Source organism: Thermobia domestica, chromosome 6 (genome assembly GCF_964235325.1).
Source record: "Thermobia domestica chromosome 6, izTheDome1.hap1.1, whole genome shotgun sequence".
In the NCBI taxonomy this organism is placed as follows: Eukaryota; Metazoa; Arthropoda; class Insecta; order Zygentoma; family Lepismatidae; genus Thermobia; species Thermobia domestica.
This window is the reverse complement of record NC_137459.1, coordinates 197,749,727-197,773,312: the sequence shown is the minus strand read 5'-3', so window position 1 is coordinate 197,773,312 and position 23,586 is coordinate 197,749,727. Positions and strand designations below refer to the sequence as shown.

General features: G+C 35.0%; 1 protein-coding gene across 3 annotated transcripts in view; it reads left to right on the top strand.

Moving 5' to 3' along the window:
• The window catches only part of LOC145688392 (uncharacterized), a 242,273-nt gene that overhangs the window by 174,412 nt on the left and 44,275 nt on the right, over positions 1-23,586 (top strand). For 2 of the 3 annotated variants that reach the window (XM_081762564.1, XM_081762565.1), the window contains exon 3: positions 2,763-2,951. In XM_081762564.1, the coding sequence (XP_081618690.1) occupies positions 2,763-2,951 (189 nt within the window). The remainder of the gene's footprint in view (positions 1-2,762; positions 2,952-23,586) is intronic. The other variant, XM_081762567.1, reaches the window with a different exon arrangement.

Below are 23,586 nucleotides of genomic sequence, written 5' to 3'. Positions count from 1 at the left end.
ATTTTCTAACTTTCGGATGCATAACCGGCTCATACCGGCTCACTTTAAGCACTGCTTTCGATACAATTAAACCTCACTCAAACCAAAGTATTTGGGTGAAATTCTTGAAATAACAATTTTGAAAAGTTAGCTTATTGGCATCAGTGTTATCAGGAGAAAAGCTGTTTCAATTTCCCGTTCTTTTACACGACGAAGCAAGTAATTATACAACATTTGGAACGAGGTGTGTCGCTTCCTGTCAATAGATTTACGGGGGCTTCTGCATCCATTAACATCAGCGAAAGCTGCTACAATCACATTTTAGTAGAGGCAAATTAAATATAAGTTGTACAACAACACAAACTAAATCATTTGTGTTTTGTTTGGATTGTGATCATATCATATACATACACTAATCCGAAGTTGTGACGTGAGTAACAACGTAGTAACATCCTATTTTACTCAATTACATACTTGGCAATATGGAGAATATTCTTTTTGTAATGTTAATTTTTGTCAATACAATTTAATGGTAAGTTATATTTTGTAGTTAAAAGTAGTTTTTTTTTCTGATACGAAAGTATATAACAGCGCGAAATACTCGATATTAACCACAATAGTAATTATATACTCTATCAAAATTTCAGAAAGTCATCATGGAAAGTTGACACAATGGCACAGGTATTTAGTAAAGTACTACTGTGGAAATATTATTTACATTCTATTAAAGTTTTAGTAGTAGCATTCAAGTGATATATATATAATATTGTGTGGAATATAAATGGAACTGACAGCTTAGATGACATGTATATATGTTTTGAAGCAAGAAAAAAGTTTAGGAAATGGTTTGTCAGGAAAAAATTCTGATTTTTAGAGGATATTGTTTCAAGCACGAGTTCCACTAGGTAATGGTTAAACACAACTTCTTTCTGCCTCCAATGTAACGGCTATGAGGACAAAGTTAACGTCCAGTATTGCCACCGTTAAACAAGCAGCTGCAGTTACGGTTACATGGTCAACTTTTTTTAACCTTATTTTTTTCAAATCCTATGTATTCTTAGTTTGTATTTTGTTTGTACCTCAGTAATGAATAGTATGCGCAAGATATGATTTAAATCACGATTTTAAAGTTAAATCATTAACTTTTTTTGTCAAAATTTGATATATTATTTCCTATTTGTTTCATTTTAGAACAGAAATTTCATTCTGGAAATATATTTAATACGAATCATGAGCATTTAATCGTAGCACATTATTATTTTATAAGTACTAATTAATTTTGTTTAGCGTCTCTTTTTCGGTACCGAGCCTGAGACATGTGCCTACAATTTAAGGTGGAATTCGAACCACCGTAATGCGTTCATTAGTGTCCCACTTAAAATCGAACCCGGAAATAAGTGCAACAAATGTGCGCACACTATGGTAGTACTAGACCAGCGGGAAGGGCTAGACTTGGAAATTTAAATTGTTGTAAATGGAATAGCTAGACGAATAGTATCCTGGGAGGAAAAGAATCAGTTCTCCTAGTCGTAACGTTAGCAGGAATGATAATGATTGGTAGAGGAAGTCCAGTAGGATTTGGATTGAATTTGATTTTAGCGTCCCCTTCATTATCGAGGCTACATAAGACGTAGACCTACAGCTTAACGTGAGATCGAAACCACATGAGCTTCCGCTGGAAATCCAACCCAGGTCTCTAGATGTGCGTGAAATATATTTTATTGTACAGATCCGAAACAAAAGTGACCGAAAGCGTTCAAAATGTGGGTGCGAAGAAGAATGTAGAGTGTTCTTTTGTAGAATGATAAACCTTGATGAATTAGCAAAAGTATGAGAAAGAACCGAAACTGAATATACCTTAAAAACAAGAATAACAGTTCAGACCAACGAGAAGAAATTTTATAAACATGGTGTAGAAGATATGATTGACTGTAGAAGGTAAAAGAGAGAAGAGGATAAATAAGAACATTGCAATTGTGGAATATATTAAAAAGAGCAAATTTTACACTAAAATGGAGATTAGTAGAAGCTTGTATATTTTCAGCAAGCGTCATGTCAGAGTACTTGCGGTGATAACATTGACATGAATGATGATAAAAATCAGTAGAAGTAATAGCTGTTAGAGTATTGTCTTCCTGTTCTCAGTTTATTGAAGCTACTCAAATTATTCTGTACTATTTGATAACATGGTTGAAATTGCAATATAAAATAAATATTTTGTAATTTTGCATACACATTAATTTAATAGTTAATATAATTACTCTGTTCTCATTGACAATTGTGCTTGTAATCTTATTTGAGGGGCTTACCACTGTTAAGCTGCCATTAATAGATCAAGTGACACCGATGGTCATGAAACACGAAAATTTTAGCTGTATTCACATGTGTAATTTTCTTTCTCCGATTGCATTTTAATACTATTTGAACAGTCTCTTATGATTCTTCAGAGAGAATGAAACCATTATCTGATTGTGATAATACTTAGATGATATAAACAACTATTGACAAAAAGATAAAATTAATATTTGTAGGTAGCTTTTCCACTTATCCGTATTAAAGCGCTTGTGATGTGATTATTATTCACATGTAATAGAAATTTCAATTTGATTCCGTTATATTAAATACATAATGTCCTCAGTCATGTAATTTAACATTTTTGCATGAATAATTAATAATTTATTTGTGCAATCGAATAGTTGGAATTATATAAAATATTACAATTATAATTGATACGTTCGTAGAAAACAGACAAGAATACTACTTACTCTGATCGTTGTTTTCAGCAGAATGATGAGCCCTGAAGTGCCAACACAATCAGGATTCTCTCATCATAGAACACAATCTTTGGATTCTATGAGTTCAGGACACAGCTCAGCATCTGGTGGGAATACGGACTACTATCCACGAAGAAGAGTTACAGTAAAACCTTTAGATGAGCCTACTGATTACGATGAACTACCAGCATACATGAGGTAAAGTACAAGATAATTTTTATTCTTGGTGTTACGGAAGATAATTTCTTCTGCATGTAGATTTCAAATTAAGTTTTAAAAATACTGTAACATGCACTTGATTTTTATGAGCTTTTATGTGGATAAATACAAATCGAAAGTGTTTATATTCTGCCTGTCCCATTATTATAATTTTAACTAAATACACATAATTTAAGCTGTGCTACCATTACTATCAAAATGAAAAATGTTTCTATAATTCGCAAGAACTGCCTTTTTGTTCTTTTACAAAAACGTTAAAATATATATATATAAAGAGTAATGGATCTCGCAAATCTCTGAAGCTAGTAAAATGAACGATGGCATATAAACTTTCCAATGAAAAAAAAAAAAAAAAACAACGGAAAATTCAATACACAAAAGAGAAACAACAAAGGGGGCACTTTCTTTAATGTTCGAATTCCCCATTACTTCTTCAGAAAATATTTATAAAGTAAGCATTTCCGAAGCATTTGCTTAAGCTCGATGCGTGAAACTCGGTATTTGAACTTTTAACTAAAAGTAATAAAATGTGCGTTTCAGCGACTTGAAAATTACACTTCTAAGAGGAAAGGAAGGTAAATTCCTATAATATTAAAATTTTTCACTGCTTATGAGATTTGGGCAGAAAACTCTTTCCCTTTAAGTTTCGGTTCGTCCAGTCAAGCAAATGAAAGTAGAAAGTGGATGATTAATTAGGTTCTTTTAATTATCTTAACATGTTAACGTAGTTTATTTTTTAAAGTGTTTTCTTTCACATTCTATTATAAAAATTCTTTGCTGTAATTATTAAACACGTTTAATGAACATAAAATAGACTAACCTCCATTTGAGGGGCCATGAGTTTGTTTTGGATGTTAAGCCATGATTTACCGTCCGTGGCATAACCTTTGATTTAAACGTCACGTACAATCCAGGCTCAGGTATAAAAAAATGTAGCATGGTAACAACTATGTTAGTAACACTAAAAATATTATTAATAATGGTAACGAGTAAAGAGTAGTTGATTACGAGTATGATAACGATTTGCTACAGAGAGTTCAATACAATAAATACAGGGTGTTTCAAAACAACACCAACAACGTTCGGGAGGTGATTCCTGACACCAAAATAATACAAAAAGTATAGACCATCATGGATGCACAAATGCTTCGTTTCGGAGTTATAGGCTGCCGAAAACATGAAAACATGAACTTTAAAGGTCCATAGCTCCAAAACTATGGGACCTACCTTAGTCGGGTCAAGACTTCACTTAAGAACTAACGTGTGTCCTATCCAAAAATCCATGTTGCAGAATCCTGTGATACTTCCGCAACAATTTTTAGAGAGATACTTTGAGAGTACTTCAAATTATATGCCCGTAGCTACACTCCCTCTAAAAATTACTTTTTGAGTACCTTAGGATTTTGAAACATGTATTTGTGGATAGTACACGTATTAGTTCCGAAGTGAAGTCTTGACCCGATTACGGTAGGTCCCATAGTTTTGGAACTATGGACCTTTTAAAGTTCATTTTTCATGTTTTCGGCAGCCTATAACTCCGAAACGAAGCATTTGTGCTCCCATGATGGTCTATACTTTTTGTATTATTTTGGTGTCAGGAATCACCTCCAAAACGTTGTCGGTGTTGTTTTGAAATACCCTGTATGTGTGTAAAAATAATTTACTTCAAATCTACACAAAAAAGCAACATGTATGACATATATAACTCAATACCATATTATGTTAGTAAATATGAAGTCAGTGGTGTGGAAATAGGAAAAAAAGACATTATGAAAGATTTGTGGAATCACATTTGATAGGCAGTTAAAATTTTCTGACCATACAAGTGCTATTATGCAAAGAGCAAGAAAGAACAGTAGGCTTTATTTTTCTTTTCTTTTTTTTTAATTTCAGAACGATAGAATATGTACTTATACAAATTACTTGTAAGAACTAAGCTAGAATCTTGTTCTGTAATATGAAACAGTATATCTAAAACTGACTAACAGATTGATAGCATTCTCTTCTGGTGGTACCATCGCATCTGTGCTGTCTTATGCCGTGTAAGACTTGTACCGCGAAATGATTTTTAGGTCTTGTGCCATTTAGAACTTGTGCCGTGTCCCCTATTATATTACCCAGGCTTACTTCACCGACAAAGCATATTCAGAACTAGACTAGGTACACTTCTACGAAGAAAGAGAAAAAACTTCGTTCACCTCTCTTGAAGATAATACTTATACAACCATACTTTTTTTTCTTAGATCTTAGTGACCAGAGGAAATTCGGCTTTCATGTACTTAATCTAGTCTATGGACATGAATAGCTATATGAGCATGTGGTAATGTGAGGTTGCAAAATAGAAACTGACAAAATAACTTAAAGAAGAGAAAAATAATCTCCGAATGTAATATGTCGAGTTGTGACCTAACATGGAATGGGGAGAGTGCACATAGAATCAAAAGGGAAGGACTTCAGTTCCCTGAATTACTCGAAAAATGTGGAAATTGTGTCCACCTAAGTTTTTCTTTCCTTCTGTGGTTAGTCATATGTATTTTATTGACGAAAGGTTCAAAATTCAGTACTATCTTACTATACTAATTTCATAATATATTTAACCAGAACTACTTGATTTCTGGCGGAGTTGGGAACTAGACTTGCACATGCTGAAACAAGTTGTTACATAGTTACATCAAGAGAGCACACGTAGGTAGAAATCGTGAATCCATTCTGCAGATAAAATGTTAAGAATGAATGTCAGTACAACCTTATGCCAGCTTACAATAAGCTAGCGAGTTTCAATAGTTTCATCATCCCAAACAATTAAGTTACTCTAAAATTTTAGATTTTTAAACTTTATCCCAACAAAGATACAGTGTGTCAAATTTTGATTTTTAGTATAGGGCTAATTTCAGTTTTTGAAACATTGTAACGTAACGTAAAGAACTATTAGTGTTTGCGTTTTATTTTCAAACAGTACATTTAGCTACACACTATTAACCTTCTTGGGGTGATATGTCTTCGAACATTTGCAAATTTGACACCTTTGATATCAACTGTTTAGGTGAATTGGGGCTACTCTGCATAGTAACTTCATCGAATATCTACTAAACGCAAGATATGGTATTCTTCTCTGAATAAAATTGTTTTTGTTTCATCAACCTAGGATTCATCAGGTCTCAGTAATATCAGTTAACACCCCCCCCCCCCTACAAACACAAGAATCAGTGTGCGTTGCCGAACAAAAATGAATGTCATTGGAGATGCGGAAACGATAAACAAACAAAAAAATATTTTTAGACTCTGTAATCATATAGAAATCTCTAAACGAAAAGTCATTTGATCATAAAATGGTCAGACAACTTTCATTGGCTCACTTGTAATAGATTGATCCATGTACTGAAAAAATGATGCAAATGTTTTACGATTGTTTTAGATGTTTGAAAACTATACTGACAAACCAAATGCATACATGGGCAGACTGACATGGCACCCACTCTGCTAGACTACATGAAATGAGGATACATTGCATTAATGTCAAAAAACGTATTTGACATTGTTGATATATTTGATGCATATGAACTTCATCTCCTAACACATAAGTAGTAGTATCACATATGTTAATATAAAAACAAAAGAGAAATTATCAAAGTCCTGCTAAAGTTTGATTTTTTTTTTAATAGACGAAATAAAACAAATTGTGCTAAAAGTAAAAATATATATTTTCAAGAAAATTACTTTCTAAAAAAATTTAAAAAATAAAAAGGAACGCATTGGGAACATCCTCATACACTATACAATCAATTTATAAAATTTCCCATTCTCGTGTAAATCAAATGATTGTATATGACAACGCTCCAAATACTTTTCTTGTTATTTACGCATAGATTTCTTAAAGTAATTTTCTTAGAGAGAATTTTTACATTTTACATACAGTACGATTTATTTACTTTTTTTAAAAAAAAAAAAAAGATACAGGTAAATTTTTTTTTAAAATATCTTTTTAATCCTTTAATTTGTAGTGGATTTAATTTTGTTTGTACTTTTCTAAAGAAAGCCTGTTCTTAAATTTTTCAAATATTTACGAGAAATCGTGAAAATCTGAGATTTTGTTAGACCTTGTGAATATTAACCCCTGTGTACTGGATAATCCCGCTTTCATATAAAAAAGGCTGATGGCTTTCCTCCCACCCATTGCGGTATGAAGAAAATTTCCTCTTCTCTCCTACCTATTTTAAAAATCTTAGTTTACTAGTGGTACAGTGGCTCTGTGGCATAGAGCGCTTATCTCCGGTGCGTGGGGTCCCTAGTTCAATTCCTGGCTTAGTAAGTTTATGGTGGACAAAATAGTGTCCATAGGTTTTCTCGGGTACTCCCGTTTCCTCCCACATTTTCATTCGACCAATTCTTCCATCATTCACTTGCCTTAATTATCCGTCTCCTTAAGACTAAAGGGCATAATTGTGAAACGTTAAACTGGAAGATTTAATTATTTTTTTTTGTTTCTTACTCTCTTCGCCCATTTTGTTTCTCTATCTTCCTCCTATATTACATTCCGAAGCTCTCTTTCTTTTAACTTCCGTAATGTCCAAGTCTCTGAACCATACAGTCCAATACTCCATACAGACCAACTTCTTCTTGAGTCCAATATTAAGTCCACTAGTTAAGATTATCGACCTCTTCAAGTTCTCTTTGTTCTACTCTGATTTGTGAGAGTGGGTTTTCACGGGATATTCTCATGACTTTCGTATATTTGATTTCCATTCCATATTATTTCTGTGTCAGCTATTTTATCTCATCTCCTGTAATCCTTCGGTTTTAGCTATAATAGCCGTATCATCTGCATATCTGATCTTGTTAAATCCGCCCTCCAATCTTTGTATCTCCAATTCCACTAATGCTTCATTCATTAAGCATTCACTGTAAATATTGAATAATTGATGCAACGTACTGTATTCTTGTCTGACTCCTCTTAGTCACCACACTATTAGTTTCTCCTTGATTCAAACGCAACTTCGTTTCCCAACTACAGATTGCGATTGAGTCATCGGTCTCTGCAGCTGACCCCTATTTCTTTAATATTTTCAGAAATTTGATCCAACTGACCCAGTCGAATGCATTTTGTCAGTCGATGAAACACACACACACAACTCTAACATAACTACTAGTTTTCAGTCGGTATCAGAAATTTTTCAAACCACATACCATTTCTGGTGTCTTTTTTTCTTTCCGGAATCCAAATTGATGTCCTCTAATATCTCTTCTATCTTATGTCTTAAGTTGCCTGTTCCGTATGTGCGTAATAATCTTTCCAGTGTGGAAATAAGGCTAGGTTCTCTGCTACGCTTGTCTTTTCTTCGGTAATGGAACCATTGTAACCCCAAGAAAATAATTTGACCATTCTCCACTCAGGTAGATTTTGTGAATAAGTGAAGTCAGTACTTTAATTGTATTGTCTTCTAATCCCTTGAGCAAATTTGCTGTTATGTCGTGGTCTCCACTGGTCTTCCTCCTTTGCATGTCTTTGGCTTGTACTGCTTTACTTTTCAACATACTGGGTCCTTTTTCATCATCCACTTCTACTTCGATCACAATATCTTTAGGGCTGTTCTTCTGATCATACAGATCCTTTATGGATTTCTTCCAGATTTTAAGGATTCTTTGGTCAGTGACTATATGACCTTGTTGATTTTCGATTCCAAATTTGCGTATACTTTTGTTAGCTTTCATTCCTAATTGTGCTTTCTGATACACGAGATCATATTTGCCTCGTCGTTGAAGTTCCATTATTTCTTCACATATCTGTTCAATGTACTTCTTTGGCTTTGTCAGTTTCTTTTCTTAACTCAGTATTCAACTTTCTACGTTCTTTGATGTCCTTTACTTTCGCCCTTCTACGTTTCTTCATCTTCTTAAGCATCACTTCAGTTATCCATGTTTTTCTCTGCGCTCGTTTCATCCGGCCAATGTTATTCTGGAGTGTGTCTAGCAGACTCTAACTTCTATTTTCTACACTGCCTTCATATCATCCATTGCACAGAATTCTTCTTCAGCCTCTTTCACATCACTTTCCACACTTCTTAGTTACTCTAAGTTCAGTTTTCGATTTCTCCTCCCATTTCTCTTGATTTATTTTAACCAGGTTTGCACCTCTACTACTGGCAGATTGTAATCCGAATCAGTATCCGCTCCCGGTAGTGTCTTCGTCTCGTACACTATTCCTAAAACTTTGCTTGACAAGAATGTAATCGATTGGTAGCGTGTCTTGTCTCCTGGACTTTTCCACCCGTGCATCGTGATTTTTCTTTTCTGAAACTACGTTTTAACACCACCATATCATGTTCTCTACAGAATTCGATAAGCATTTGGCCCCGTACATTTCTTCTACTTAGTCCAAATTCCTTATTCGCAACTCCTCCTACTACGCTGTTGAAGTATCTCATTACTATGGCGCTGGCCTTACCTCTCCCCTCTTGATGCAATGTCACTAGTCTCATCATATATAACTTCTGCTTCATTGTCACCATTATCGCCTGGGAAGAGATACCGAGTATCTCAACGTGTACGTGGTACGTCAACACGTTAGAGGTAGTCCCGTGTTGCTTGGACGATCCTACCGGGAGAGGAGTGTCGGATTCCTGCCTTCTAGGGAAGCTAAAGGGAAGTGGGGGAGGGGCCAATCTCAGCACCTGGGTAACTGCTCTGATCCCGCGGAAGGGAGGAAACTCTGTAGGATATGGGCCGGCAGCAAACTCAAATGGTGACTTAACACGTAGTCCGGGATGAGATGCGAAGCATCTCGACATTGTGGTACCTCTACACACGGAGGTTGCCAGTTGAACGATGCAGGTAGGCAGGGCAGGGACGAGAACCCCCTCAGGCATTGCCTGGGGTTCCCGGATTGGGTTGGACTCTGCCAGGCTGTGGTCATACCGTGGGATTCGGTAGCACATGGGAGCTAATCCCAGGAATCTGGGTAACGACGAACATGTGCGGGAGGTGAGCTTGCCTTATAACGCTCGGGCACCATGCCTGCAGAGTGTGGTAGGGCCTTACTCGCTAGCAGGACCGCCTCCACCAGTAGGTTAACTGGTAGGCACTCAGGACTTCGGTCTGGCCGCGCACTGGGTATATCCCACTGCCTCCAGCTCATGTGGTTCGGATTCCACGTTAATCAGTAGGTCCACGTCTCATAAAGCCTCGCTGCTAAGGGACGTTAAACTCAAAATCAACTCAACCCACTGCCTCCGTGAATGGGAGTTACACGCTAAGGCGTCAAGTTATGGGGCAAATCTTGACGGTGCACATCGTGCACGGGGACTCAGGTCCAGGCACGAGCAACTACGGGCGGGGTGCCTCGTTTGGCGGTACCCACCCATTCAAGAGACTGAACGGTCGCGGGTATGCTCTCCATGCATGCAATTAAGCGTGGACTAGTAGACCACTAGCATCAACGTGTTGATGTATTATCACAATAGCCACTAGTTTCGGACGTAGCTTTACAAACAACAAGCGGTCATTTCAGCATTCCATTTTGGTTACGCTCCTTGCTACTTTGTTCCTGATTGCTATTACCCACTATGTTCACTTTACATTTATCCATTTCCACTTTTAAATTTTCAAAATTACCCGCACGCAGTGAAGTTTGTACGTTCCATGTTTCTATGCTGAAATCAAAGAGCGCATATTATTATTATTATTATTATTATTATTATTATTATTATTATTATTATTAATTTCTTTCAATTTTTCATTTCATTTACCTGACAGAACTCATCGTGGCTACATAGTTAATGTGGAAGACTAAAAAATAAATGAATAAAGAAATGAAATCTTTCACTTTGTCTCACGATTATGCCCTTTACTCTAAGGGAGACGGATGATTAATGCAAGTGAATGATGGAATAATCTATGTATTGAAAATGTGGGAAGAAACGAGAGTATCCCGAGGAAATCCGCGGACATGGTGGTATCCACCACAAACTAACTTGACTGGTATCGAGCCAGGGACCCCAAGCACCAGATTTAAGCGTTTTACCACTGAACCACCGTGCGCGAGAGACTGGATTTCATTACCATTGGGAGCTCATGTTGTTTGGATCCCATATTAAACTGGAAATACGCATTTCATTGAGCATTGGCGCTGAAGGAACGTTAAAACCAACTAACCAAAATAAAACACACAGGACCTTATGCAGAGTAGTTCTGACGCGTGATTAGGGCCATACTAAAGAGTTTGACTAACATGTTTCCTGCAGTAGTCAGGCGTTTAGTATGATACTAGTCATTCGTCAGAACGACTCTGCATAATGCCCACAATGTTTAGGTTGTTCTTTACTGCAATTATTAAAATGACAATTCCGAATAAATTGATTTTGTCAAAGATAAATTGAAAAGTAACAAATTATATTTAACACAGTGAAGCATTATCAATCCACTGCTGATGATCTCCGCTATAACCTGTCTTTGGCAATTATTTTCCACGTTACTCTAATGCTTCATAATTTCGTCACACCACCTTATCTCCTTCTCCCTTAATGCCTAATCAAGAATTGTTTTTCTCCGCCTATCGTAATTTCTTCTTGCAATATGATCGACTCCTTGCCATTGCAATGTTTTTATTTTCATATTATCCGCCACGCATGTCATCTGATTCATTTGTTTCTCTGACTCGAGTGTTTTTCTCTGATCCGTATGTTTTATTTTCCTACATTAGTGAATTGTTTCCAGTGTGCATCACCCCATACTTCGTACTGAGTATGCAAACGGTGAATGTCTGGTTTTGTTAGTTTTTTGTTTGAAGTTCAGCGTCATTTTTCAGCACCAAGGCTATATGAGACGTGGACCTACAGTTTGTTAGAATCCGAATTACCGTAATACTTTCAAATTGTAATGCTCTCCCACCATGAATCGAATCTAGGACCAAAGGCGCATAAGCTAGCCGACAGGCGTCACAAAGTGTGTTGGCTTGATCTCGGAAAATGAAGCCAAACCTGGAACATTCCGCAACTACATATTCCAATTCGAGAACAGCAGCAGCGTTGGAAATATATTTGAGAGAGGCTACACTTATTAGCAGTTGTTCAGTTTCTAGCTTCATACAACTTAGTATTCAGGAGCCATCTCGGAAGAAATATCCAAAATGAATTTACAAGAAAAAGCAAATTTGACCTTTCTTGTAATAATAATAATAATAATAATAATAATAATAATAATAATAATAATAATAATAATAATAATAATAATGCGCTACTCCATTATTCTTAACACGTTCACTGTGGTAGTATAAAACTGAGTTTAGATCTCAGTGCTATACGAGTCACTCTGAGTCTCGTTGAAGGTTTGTCCGTTGGTGCGTTACGAGTCAGCAGTGACTCGTGCACAGATCTTACTTTGAGCTTCTCTCCACAGATGACGACACGGTATTTCAAATTCAAACTTCAGCCATCAGTTGATAGAATCTGAAGCTACATGACACCAAAGCAGGACGCGTCACCGGTGACTCGTGTAGCACGTGGATGCTAGTAATGTTTAAAATCTGTAAAAACGAAAATACATAAACGCACAGAGGTAATACAATGCATAAAACGGCACAACCCAAAAACGAAGTATCGCACGAGCCACCGGTGTCTCGTAACGCAACAAACGTGTCAATTGTACATGATCTATTGCTTACCTTAAGCAACTGTCCGTAATATTGCGATTTGCGAACAAAGACTCCGCTAGAATTAAAAATAATTCTACATTTACCTGAGACTATATTTTGACGAACAATATTCTGTCGCAGACATTTTCACTTTTGATATTGCGCCATACAACCGGCGGAAAGCCCCGTGGACATCCCTCGCCCTGAGCTTCACAGAGGCTAAGGTCACTTCTGTTTATTCACCACCTTGTCGGATTGATGTTCCGTAATCGGCGAATAAGCTATCTACCACTCGCGTTTTCCTTATCAATCTTAATCAACTCTTGTATTCTTTTATATAAATCAGCGATGAAAACTACAATCCTTGAAGTGACCCAAGAAAGTATTTTGTGTCTTTGCAATATTTCCAGACAATGCACATACTGAACATTCATTTGTTGTTGTTGTTGTTGTTGTACTTGCACATTACACCATCTTACTAGGTTTTTTTTTTCTTTTTTTTAATATAGACAGCTCCTGAATAGAACAGGAGTGAGTGATGGTTTAAGAATTAAATCAAGTGAAAGTTGTTTTTCAAATGTTAACTTACTCGTTGTCGTCAGCTGTTGTGGCCCAAAACTCTGCAATGTTCGAGAGATCGATCGTTTACAGAAACTGTTGACGTTAATAAACTTGAAGCTGTTCTGTTTTGAAAATGTAACTTTTTTTTTTTTTTATGCAGATACAAGTCAGTTGGATTTAAGTTTGCTAGAAATATTTTTCATGGTGGTTTGCTTTTTGAGGTTTAGGTAAGGAGCCACCACTACCTAAAACTGTAGTGAGCCTACCCTGAATGCAATTTATTCAAACACACCATTAAGTTGGAATAACAGAAAAATGTTTTATGCGAATGGTGCCAATTTAAGACTACGAAATTTCACTTCAAAAATAACACAAAATGGTAGTCTATCTGGCCAGTATCGGCTCTTGCAGTTTCTTTAATATAAAGAAGGCCGTGAGACATTGGGATAGAGTGCATTTCAAAATTCTCGCTTCAATAAAATTCAAAATTCAAGTTTACGCTGGATAACGTGGTATTTCAAGTAATTTTCAAACCTCTAAAATACAGTTTACAGAATATTTCAGAGGTATTTGTTCTGAAACATAACCAAAGTATCGAGGTGTTTCAGAACAAATACCTCTGAAATATTCTAGGTACCCTTGCGCTCTGTATCAGTACTTGAGAAGAATACGGCGGTACTGTCATAAAAAACGCTTTAAAAAAATCAACTTTGCATTGCTATAGAGCTTAAATTTACATGATGCATTTCTCTCTCTCTCTCTCTCTCTCTCTCTCTCTCTATATATATATATATATATATATATATATATATATATATATATATATATATATATAATATAATATAATAGTTTTCATTTTTTTTTCATAAATTTCCAAGGAAAAGTTCGTGTTAGTTTAAGATTGATTTCTCAGAAATGAAACCAATACACATCTTCAGTTAATATAGACCCCATAATACAAGTAAGGATAGAGTGAACTTTCTAGTAGAATTTTGTGTTAGTACTTCAGTAGAAGTAAAAAGCCAATGTCTGTAATGTTTGCTTGTAGGCTGTTGTCCCGTTCGATTTACCCTATCTTAGTTACGCTACTGCTAACTGGACGTATTTGTTACGCTAGTGGTCATACTTTTTCACTCATATATGTAGCATGCATGAGATGCGCCGTAAAGAGACCAGGAAGCTTCACCCGAAGTAATAGGTAATTGAACTAAACTGTCCTCTTGAAGGTATGTTTTAACATACGGATTCTTGTTTTTCATCCATGGGTAGTTTGTGGTACTTAAATCCACACTTTTAAAAAGAAAATATTTTATTTTTAATTTTTTTTATAACATTTGAAGTTTTAAATTTTTCACATGAAAAGCTATGAAAGATTATATATAACCCCTTGCACTGAAATAGCGAGTCTAGCTTGCAATGGCCTCCCGGTGCCAAATCGCACAATGACGAGTTATACTCGTCATAAAATTTAAACTATTGTAGCATCACGTAGGGTTATTATATTGATGTTTTGAAAGTTATATAATGATAAACCATCTATAATACACTTTTATAATGGGGGGCGCCATGGCTCAGTGGTAGAGCGTTCACCTCCGGTGCTTGGGGTCCCTGGTTCTATCCCAGCTCGCGCCATGTGGACTTTGTGGTGGACAAACTCCGTGCTCGTGGGTTTTCTAGGGGTTCTCCCGTTTCCTCCCACTTTCTTCATTCCACCATTTCACTCATTTCTCATTATCGCAGTCTCCTTTAGCCTAACCGGCATAACCGTGGGACATTAAAGTTAAAGATTTCATTTCATTTTTACACTTTTATAACTTCAGTTACCAGAAATCAGAAAATAAATCGTAGTGGAAGGGGTTAGCACTACATTATTGTAGTAATGTTGAAACATGCATGCTATTCTATTTTGCTACTGATTAAGGAGATTCTTAAAAGCCAGATCAAACTACACAACACAAACAATACCATATGTGATATGGCCCATATCTCACGACTTACTCAGATAACTTCAGTTTCATATAATTCTCTATTCATAATTTTGGTGTTCTCTTGCACACCTTGTAACTGCTCATATACTTGAGTCATATTTTCTAGTATACAAGTACTCCCATGCGCAAAAAATATTGCGCGTATACTGTAACTCACAATTTTTCGCAATTATTCCATTTTCCATATGTTTATTGGTAAAATTCAGTTATTAGTACGTGGAGATAATAGAAAGCAATCCATCTAAGGAGATATTTCCAAAAAATATAATAAAATAATAAAAATATAAGCAAAAAACAAAATTATGTTCGGTTTTGTGTATACTGGCAATAATGTTTTCGAGGGAATTTTTGGAGTAGCACAGCACGATTGCAGAGGGAATAACAAGATTAGTAGGAGAACAACTGAATCAAGGAACTGGAAATTGGAGCAAAATATTGCATTTATTGGCTTAAATCTAGGGTGTAAATTGTCTGCCAAATATAAATTAGCTTCTGTAAGCAAGATGTTATACGGAAAATATAAACAAAGAGAAAAACTGTTGTCTTAAGTTTGGAAGTGACATGCTCTATAGCCATGAGCATTTATTTCTTAAGAAAAAGATACGCAACAAAAGAAAATCTGTGTGGTCAAGTGGGTAGAGTGACGGACTAGTAATTCTTATACTGTTTTGACACCAGATCGAATCCCATCCGGTCCTGTTCAATTTTTTTTTCTTTACAAAACATTGTAGAAAGTGTATAATTTTTATGTTAATAAAACTGAAACAATACAATTAGGAAATAACTTTTTGTTTCTTCTGATGACGTATTTATTTAGAATTAGTGTACTATTAGTAATACCGATTGCTTTCAGTTTATGGTGTTGTATAGCTTTTTTTATCATCCTCTTTTCTTGAAAAAAAAATGTCTCCAATAAAGTATGAAAAATATATATAGTCAGAAACAGACATCTTAATATCAAACATGATTTATCGTGATGAAATAAACAAGTTTCCCGTTATTAAAAAATAAAACTATAGAAAATCATTGAATTTGGTCTTAAGGTTTTTATTATGCTATATATATTCTTTATAAGACTATAATTTATAAGGCAAGATGAGCGATCATACCCTCAAATTTAGCTAGTGAGTGAAAGATGTTTTCGGCACAAATATTTTGCAGGTTTAGGTGCATGAAACACCAATACGCCATGGTCTTGACCTTCGTTTATTTCACATTATTATCCGACATATCATAGCAGGTAAAAAGCAGCATCAATCGGCAAGAAGAACTGCAAGTTGTGGTCTTAGTCTGTTTCTGATGCTCCGGACTCGATCGCCTAGCACGCTCGTCTATACCTTGACTCATACGTCTATCATTCAGTGCAGGCACATATCCAGCTTTTCTTTTCGGAGGGGACCCGACACGAATCCTCGTAAGCACGTAATTCTAATGTTTCAAAAATATCAATAATAATAATAATAATAATAATAATAATAATAATAATAATAATAATAATGCAACAGTTCTGTATTTCTCTTAAACGTTTCTTACTTGTCATTTATGAACCGGTCAAACTTAATTCTAACTCACACGAAATCAAACAATATTTTCTAGAGACATGTAAGGAAAACTGTCTGCTACGTATATCACATAACAAAAATAGCAAATGGCAATGAGTGTATCGTTCTAATACAGTAATGTTATAAACAGACCGGAAACGAAATTGTAATCCCATTTAAAACTGTTCTTTAATTCCACCTGGTATCAATGGCATTACGGTATATTCTTACAAGTAACACTTCCCAAGTGTAACACTCCGATTTTGATAAAATTTGACAGGCAGATACTACACATAAAATAAACGAATACATGTTTTTTATTTTCTGCGGAAAAACTGTTTTCCAGGGGCAAAAGCACTCACCCAAAATTTTGAAAGTTGACGCCCGAAAGACAAAAACAAGTGGACCAAAGTGTACGAAATTGTGCACAGATATGGCAGACGTAAAATGAAGGAATACGTGTTTTGTATTTTCCTGGAAAAAACGGTTAGGTGGGACGCAGACCCCTCCAAACCTTTGATCATGAAATATCAAAAGTGCTAGTAACAATATGTCTGATGTGTGTAAAGGACGAAGAATTCCGATGACACTTTGTGTATGGACAATACGCAAAAACTAAACGAATGCCTGTTTTAGGGGACAAAATCCCCCATCCAAAATGATGAAAGTTGACACCCGAAAGGCAAGTAGAAGTGAACCGAAATGAATGAAATTGTGCACAGATATTGTAGACGAAAAATGAGGGAATATGGGTTCCGTATTTTCCTGAAAAAAAAAAAAAAAAAAAAACGTTTCGGTGGGACACAGACCCCTCCAAAACTTTGATCGTGAAATATCAAAAGTGCTAATAACAGTATGTCAGAAGTGCTTAAAGGACATGAAGAATTGGAACGACACATTGTGTAGGGACAATACGCAAAAAAAAAAAAAAAAAAAAAAAAAAAAACGGGTTTATTTTCTGCGAAAAATTGGTTGTTGCAAACTAAGCTGTTATAAGCACATCCTCTGAATATTGAAAGCCGAGAATAATGTTTCAGAAAAAATAAGCACTGAACCTTTAAATAAAACAAAATATGAAACTGAAAACTTCAAACCTGCATAAATACAAACAAGTTACGTAACTGGTTTTACCTTTCTTTTGTTTCCAATCGAAATTGATCCAATGAGAAGAAAACAAGTCGACCAAATCTACTATTGTTCGCTAGGCACAATAATTAAAAATCATAAGAAAGAGGTATAACTAAAATTTACATCAAAAGGCGCTAAATTTGAAAACAGAAATATGCGTGCATACCCAGACGCTCAAAAAAGAAAGCTTGAGGACTAATCTGCCACATAGTAAATGCATGGAAAGTAGACTACAATTTGACAATGAGATTGGTTATGATACTGATATAAAATACTACATGTAGAATGTTTCAAGATTGTAGGAGTCTGGGGGGGGCAGTCTAGGTGGCAGTCAGGGGGGCAGAAGTAGCTACTAGGGGGGCGCTCGCCCCCCTTGCCCCCCTCTGGCGTCGTCACTGCACTGACTTATGTTAGGCTGTAACTGTTATTGATACATTTATTTGGGAAATTGCGAATAAAATAATGTTTTGGAAAACTTTGCTAGAAGAAACTTCAGGCCCAAAAGTAAAGTACCCATTGGTCATATTTCCGTTAGAAATAACTTGATCCATATATTAGAATTATAAAGGATATAATTGTATGTGAACTATAAGCAAAAGCGTCCGAGTAATTTCTGAGAAAATTATGCAAAAAGTCACCCCCAAGAATAAATTATCCCTTGTGGATCTTTTCAGTATAAACGAGCAATGCTATATTGTTAGTGTTTTCATAAAACATTTATTTATGAAATACGAACACAATCGCCTGAGTCGTTCTTGAGAAAATCGCAGAGTAAAACTTACTGTCAAAAGTAATATACCATTTCTAGATTTTCCGGATGAGGGAATTATACCATATAGCTAGGTTATTTATGTAATACGTATTTATAAAATATGAACAACAAACATCTCCTGAGTTGTTTTTAGGAAGGTCATCGGGAAAAGCTTACCCCCAAAGGTAAACTCTTCTATCTGTAATTTTGACAGTATATCGAGTAAGTTTTAAGCTAATCGTCGGGAAAAATTTCACTGTCAAAGTAAACTATCTCTTTTGGATTTTTCTTTTCGGAACAAGCGAGTTATACCATATTGTAAGATTATTACAGAAAATATTTTTACTGAAATTAGAACAAATTTCAGTAAAAATAGAAATTTCAGTAATAACTGAGACAATTGTCCAAAAAAAAATCAACCCTTGAGAAAACCACTTCTTCTGTATGTTATCGGAATAAACTATTTATGCTCTATGTTACTTTATTAATGAAATATTTCTTTACGAAATATGAACAAAATTGCCTGAGGCGTTAATGGGAAAACCATCGGGGGAAAGCTCACCCTAAGATTAAGCTACTCCTTCCAACGAGTTGACATATTGTTAGGTAATTAATGATACGTTTATTTATGAAATGTGGTTGAGAAAATTGTGCAAAGAGAACGCATACCATACAGTAAATTACACCATATATATTTTTTCAGAAAAATTATCCATATGTGGTGGAGATTTGTTAATAAAATATATATTTATCAAAAGTAAATAAAATCGTCATAGCTTTTTTTTTTATTTGAGAAAATTGAATTATTTTAAATTTTAATCCTTCAGTAAATTAAACTTGCTTTTAGGTGTCGAAGGACATAAAATTCGAAAGATATTATGTTACTAAAACGTTATGTCTAGAATTCGGTGCAGATACGTTGAACAGTATGGCCTCTATTTGAGTGCGTGTAAAAGCGTGACGAACCGAGAGACAAATAGATGGACAGACATCGAAAAATCATTTTTTTCGCTATGTAGGAGCCATGTAACTTGAATTTATTGAAATCTGGTATTCGGTTTTTATAACTATCACCACACTTTCTTTTTTCGTCGCTCGAATGTGAAAACGAATAGGCCTAACCGACACGTAATGTGATAATTTGTAATCCCAAAAATTTAATTTGTTATGTTTAATGTGTGGTTACTCTAAAAAAAAAAAAAAAAAAAAAAAGCTTATGCATGTTACATCATTTTATTATCAGTTTTTCACGCTACTGTATAATTCGGTACGATTATAGTTAATATTCATGGCATCTTTTGGAAGCATTCGCGTTCCTCACAAAGAGAGCTGTAAAATTTAGTTGTGTTTAAAGAAAGCACTCTTGATTTTTTTTTCACACAGACTTGCATTTGTTGCACTTGTGGATATGAAACAAAAGGAGAGAGAGTCAATACTTTAAAAAGAAACACACACACAGAAACACTAGAACATATTTTTTCTTCATGACAACGAGCTATCGCTGTGACTGTGTTCCTCACGCTGTGTGTAAAGCTGCAGATTGCTCTTGTTTTGTTTTTTCCTGTTCCTGACTCACAGACACTCGCAGTGAGTTGAAGCTGTGTAAAAACGGAGAGGGAACGGTTTAGCATACCATACCATAAACTAAAAACAATCGCTATTAGTAATAAATAGTAAGCTAATTCTGAATAAATACGTCATCAGAAAAACAAAAAGTTATTTCATTATTATATTATTTCGTTTCTTATTAACATAAAAATTATACACTTTCTACAATGTTTTGTAAAGAAAAAAAATGAACAGGACCGGATGGGATTCGATCTGGTGTCAAAACAGTATAAGAATTACTAGTCCGTCACTCTACCCACTTGACCACACAGATTTTCTTCTGTTGCCTATCTTTTTCTTGAGAAATAAATGCTCATGGCTATAGAGCATGTCACTTCCAAACTTAAAACAACAGTTTTTCTCTTTGTTTATATTTTCCGTATAACATCTTGCTTACAGAAGCTAATTTATATTTGGCAGACAATTTACACCCTAGATTTAAGCCAATAAATGCAATATTTTGCTCCAATTTCCAGTTCCTTGATTCAGTTATCTCCTACTAATCTTGTTATTCCCTCTGCAATCGTGCTGTGCTACTCCAAAAATTCCCTCGAAAACATTATTGCCAGTATACACAAAACCGAACATAATTTTGTTTTTTGCTTATATTTTTATTATTTTATTATATTTTTTGGAAATATCTCCTTAGATGGATTGCTTTCTATTATCTCCACGTACTAATAACTGAATTTTACCAATAAACATATGGAAAATGGAATAATTGCGAAAAATTGTGAGTTACAGTATACGCGCAATATTTTTTGCGCATGGGAGTACGTATGATTTTCTTAATATTATCAGACAAAAGCATTATTATGGCTAAGAGCATTTCAACCTTAAAAATAGAAAGCTCGAGCTCGGTTTCCTGCTGGGAGCATTGCGTGCTTGTATATTATCCCTGTACTACGTTGAATTGTTGGTCCAAATCCCGGTGCTGAAAACGGTCGCCTAAGGATCAAATAAGTATACAAACTATGCAAGATAAAACAGTAAATGTAAGAAAAGTAACTTGAGTGGGATATTAAAAGGAAGGAGTGTTAAGAAATTACTTTTTTTCTGTGGAAAGTACTTGTTAGAATGTTCTATGTAACTACTTGTTTTGCAAATGTCCTGTGTGGGCTAATATTTGCATACACATAAATTTTCTATTTGTATAGCTGTATTTACAAACACGTCTTTGTGAGTACTATATGCAAATATGTTTTGAGATACTTGAAAAAAAAATCATTTCTTAAAGCTTCAAGTGGAGAAGTTGCTTTTCTAAATCTTTTTAAAAACCTTCTAAAAGAAAATCAGTAGTAAGCTATGATTGCATTGTCACTCAATAGTTACAATGTATCTTACAATTATTCATCCATCTTTGTGTAATTTCAATGTCTCTAGCTTTGATACATTATGTAATTCGTACTACCATTCATATTTGCACAACATAATGTTTTCATAACCAATTAATTCCTTTTGATTTTCGTTTAATACAATATTAGTGTTAAAGCAAAATAGGCAACAGGTTTATTTTTACATATTTATCAAATTTGAGTTTTTTAATAGTAGACCCCCTATATTTTTATTCTTTGCAGAATTGATATTGCAAACTATCAACAAATTTTAGTTCATAAAAGCATCAATATAATCACTTTGAGGAATAGGAGGTACTATATAAAGAACTTCGACTTCGTAAATTCATATAAGTTTATTCAGTCCACTTACAGAGCTGGTTTCTGTGTCATTCTGTAGCAAAATATTATATATATATATATATATATATATATATATATATATATATATATATATATATATATATATATATATATATATATATATATATATATATATATAATAGCCTTCCAGGTAGGTAGGATAAAAGTGACTTCTATTGGTAATCTTGCAGAGATCCCATCTAAACTATTTTTTCTATCAAACCAAAAGTAGACATACTGGGACACCGTGAGGATTGCTTGTGTCTTTCAAAAAAAAAAAAAAAAAAAAGCCAGTCATAAATGGTAGTTCTACTGAAAATAGTTTTGTCATACTTGGTTGCACAGTTGTCGAAGACTACTTCAAAACACACAGCGATCATAAAACACAATCTTATTTCCAACTGTCGCTAGCACTTGCTTTGGTGCTGTATGGTACTATGCACTACGCGAGTCTCTTTCGCTATAAAATGACACCAAAACCAGCTCTGTAAGCAGTCGGAATAAATTTATAACTTCATAAATTCATATACAAATAAAAAATTTTTGAAACACACTGTATATAAAAACTTTATGCTTGCTGTGTACTTTCCACTCAATTTAAATCTTCAGTGATAATTCTACCTAGATACCGAAAACGAGTCATCTGTTTTACTTTCTCCCCCATTAATAATCCTTATGCCTCGCAGTATTTTAATTCTCAAACCGTTCTTCACTATTCTAAATAGATATCAAAAGCGTAAGAAATGTTCTTTCCGAATCTCTTCCCATTGTACTATCCTATGTTATTTCTTCTGTTGGCACATACGTAAATTCTTCTGGCAAGTAAAGGTTCTCTCCCAAGAATCGGGGATCCGGAAACTGCGCATATATTTAGATAGAGGAGGGCCGCGAAGGAATACTGGTGAAATATGCCGGGCCGACAGCAAAGGATAAATTCAATATGGCCGCCCGAAAGTCATGCAATCGACTTTTGCAAGCAACCTCTCATCCACTTCCCATGGGTAGGTAGACTTAATGTTTTGAAGATTGATATACGTATGAACACTACACATCTATTGGTTTGAAATTTCGCGGACGTTGACGTATTGAACCCAGTATGGCCGATCAAAATGTCAATGTGTCAACGACACGTGTCTGGAAAACGAATTGCACTATGGAAATACAGTAACGTGAATGCGATTATTCGCTCTGGTACAACGTGCGAATAAGATTTTCTATCGACTAAAATATTAACCTGTTGTAACGTTTGATATATATGCGTCTTTTAGATTTCTTCTCCGAGCATATATTCACGATTGTTGAGAGAGTACGTGTAAACTTAATACGTACTTCTGTAGCGCATCATAGACTACAAACAGTTTCTACTTTTTGTTTCCTGTATCTACACCATTTGACCTAACAATTATTTTTATACACTCTACAAGTTATACCGCCAATTTGGTGAAATATATGGCACTTCAATTTCACCAAAACATATGTCGTAATTTCATCGGCATAATTGCATGACTTTCAACAGAAACATTCCATGAATGATAAATGGACCAATACATATTTAGTTTGCTGTAACAATGTATAGAATAATATTATGTGAGTAACGATTTTTTTTTATTTGCGCCGGGTTCGAACATAGGACCCTTGGATCGTAAACCACGAGGTTACCTGTGTAGCCACGGTGCCAGTGTTGGCAAGGGCGATATTTGTTACATATGATATAG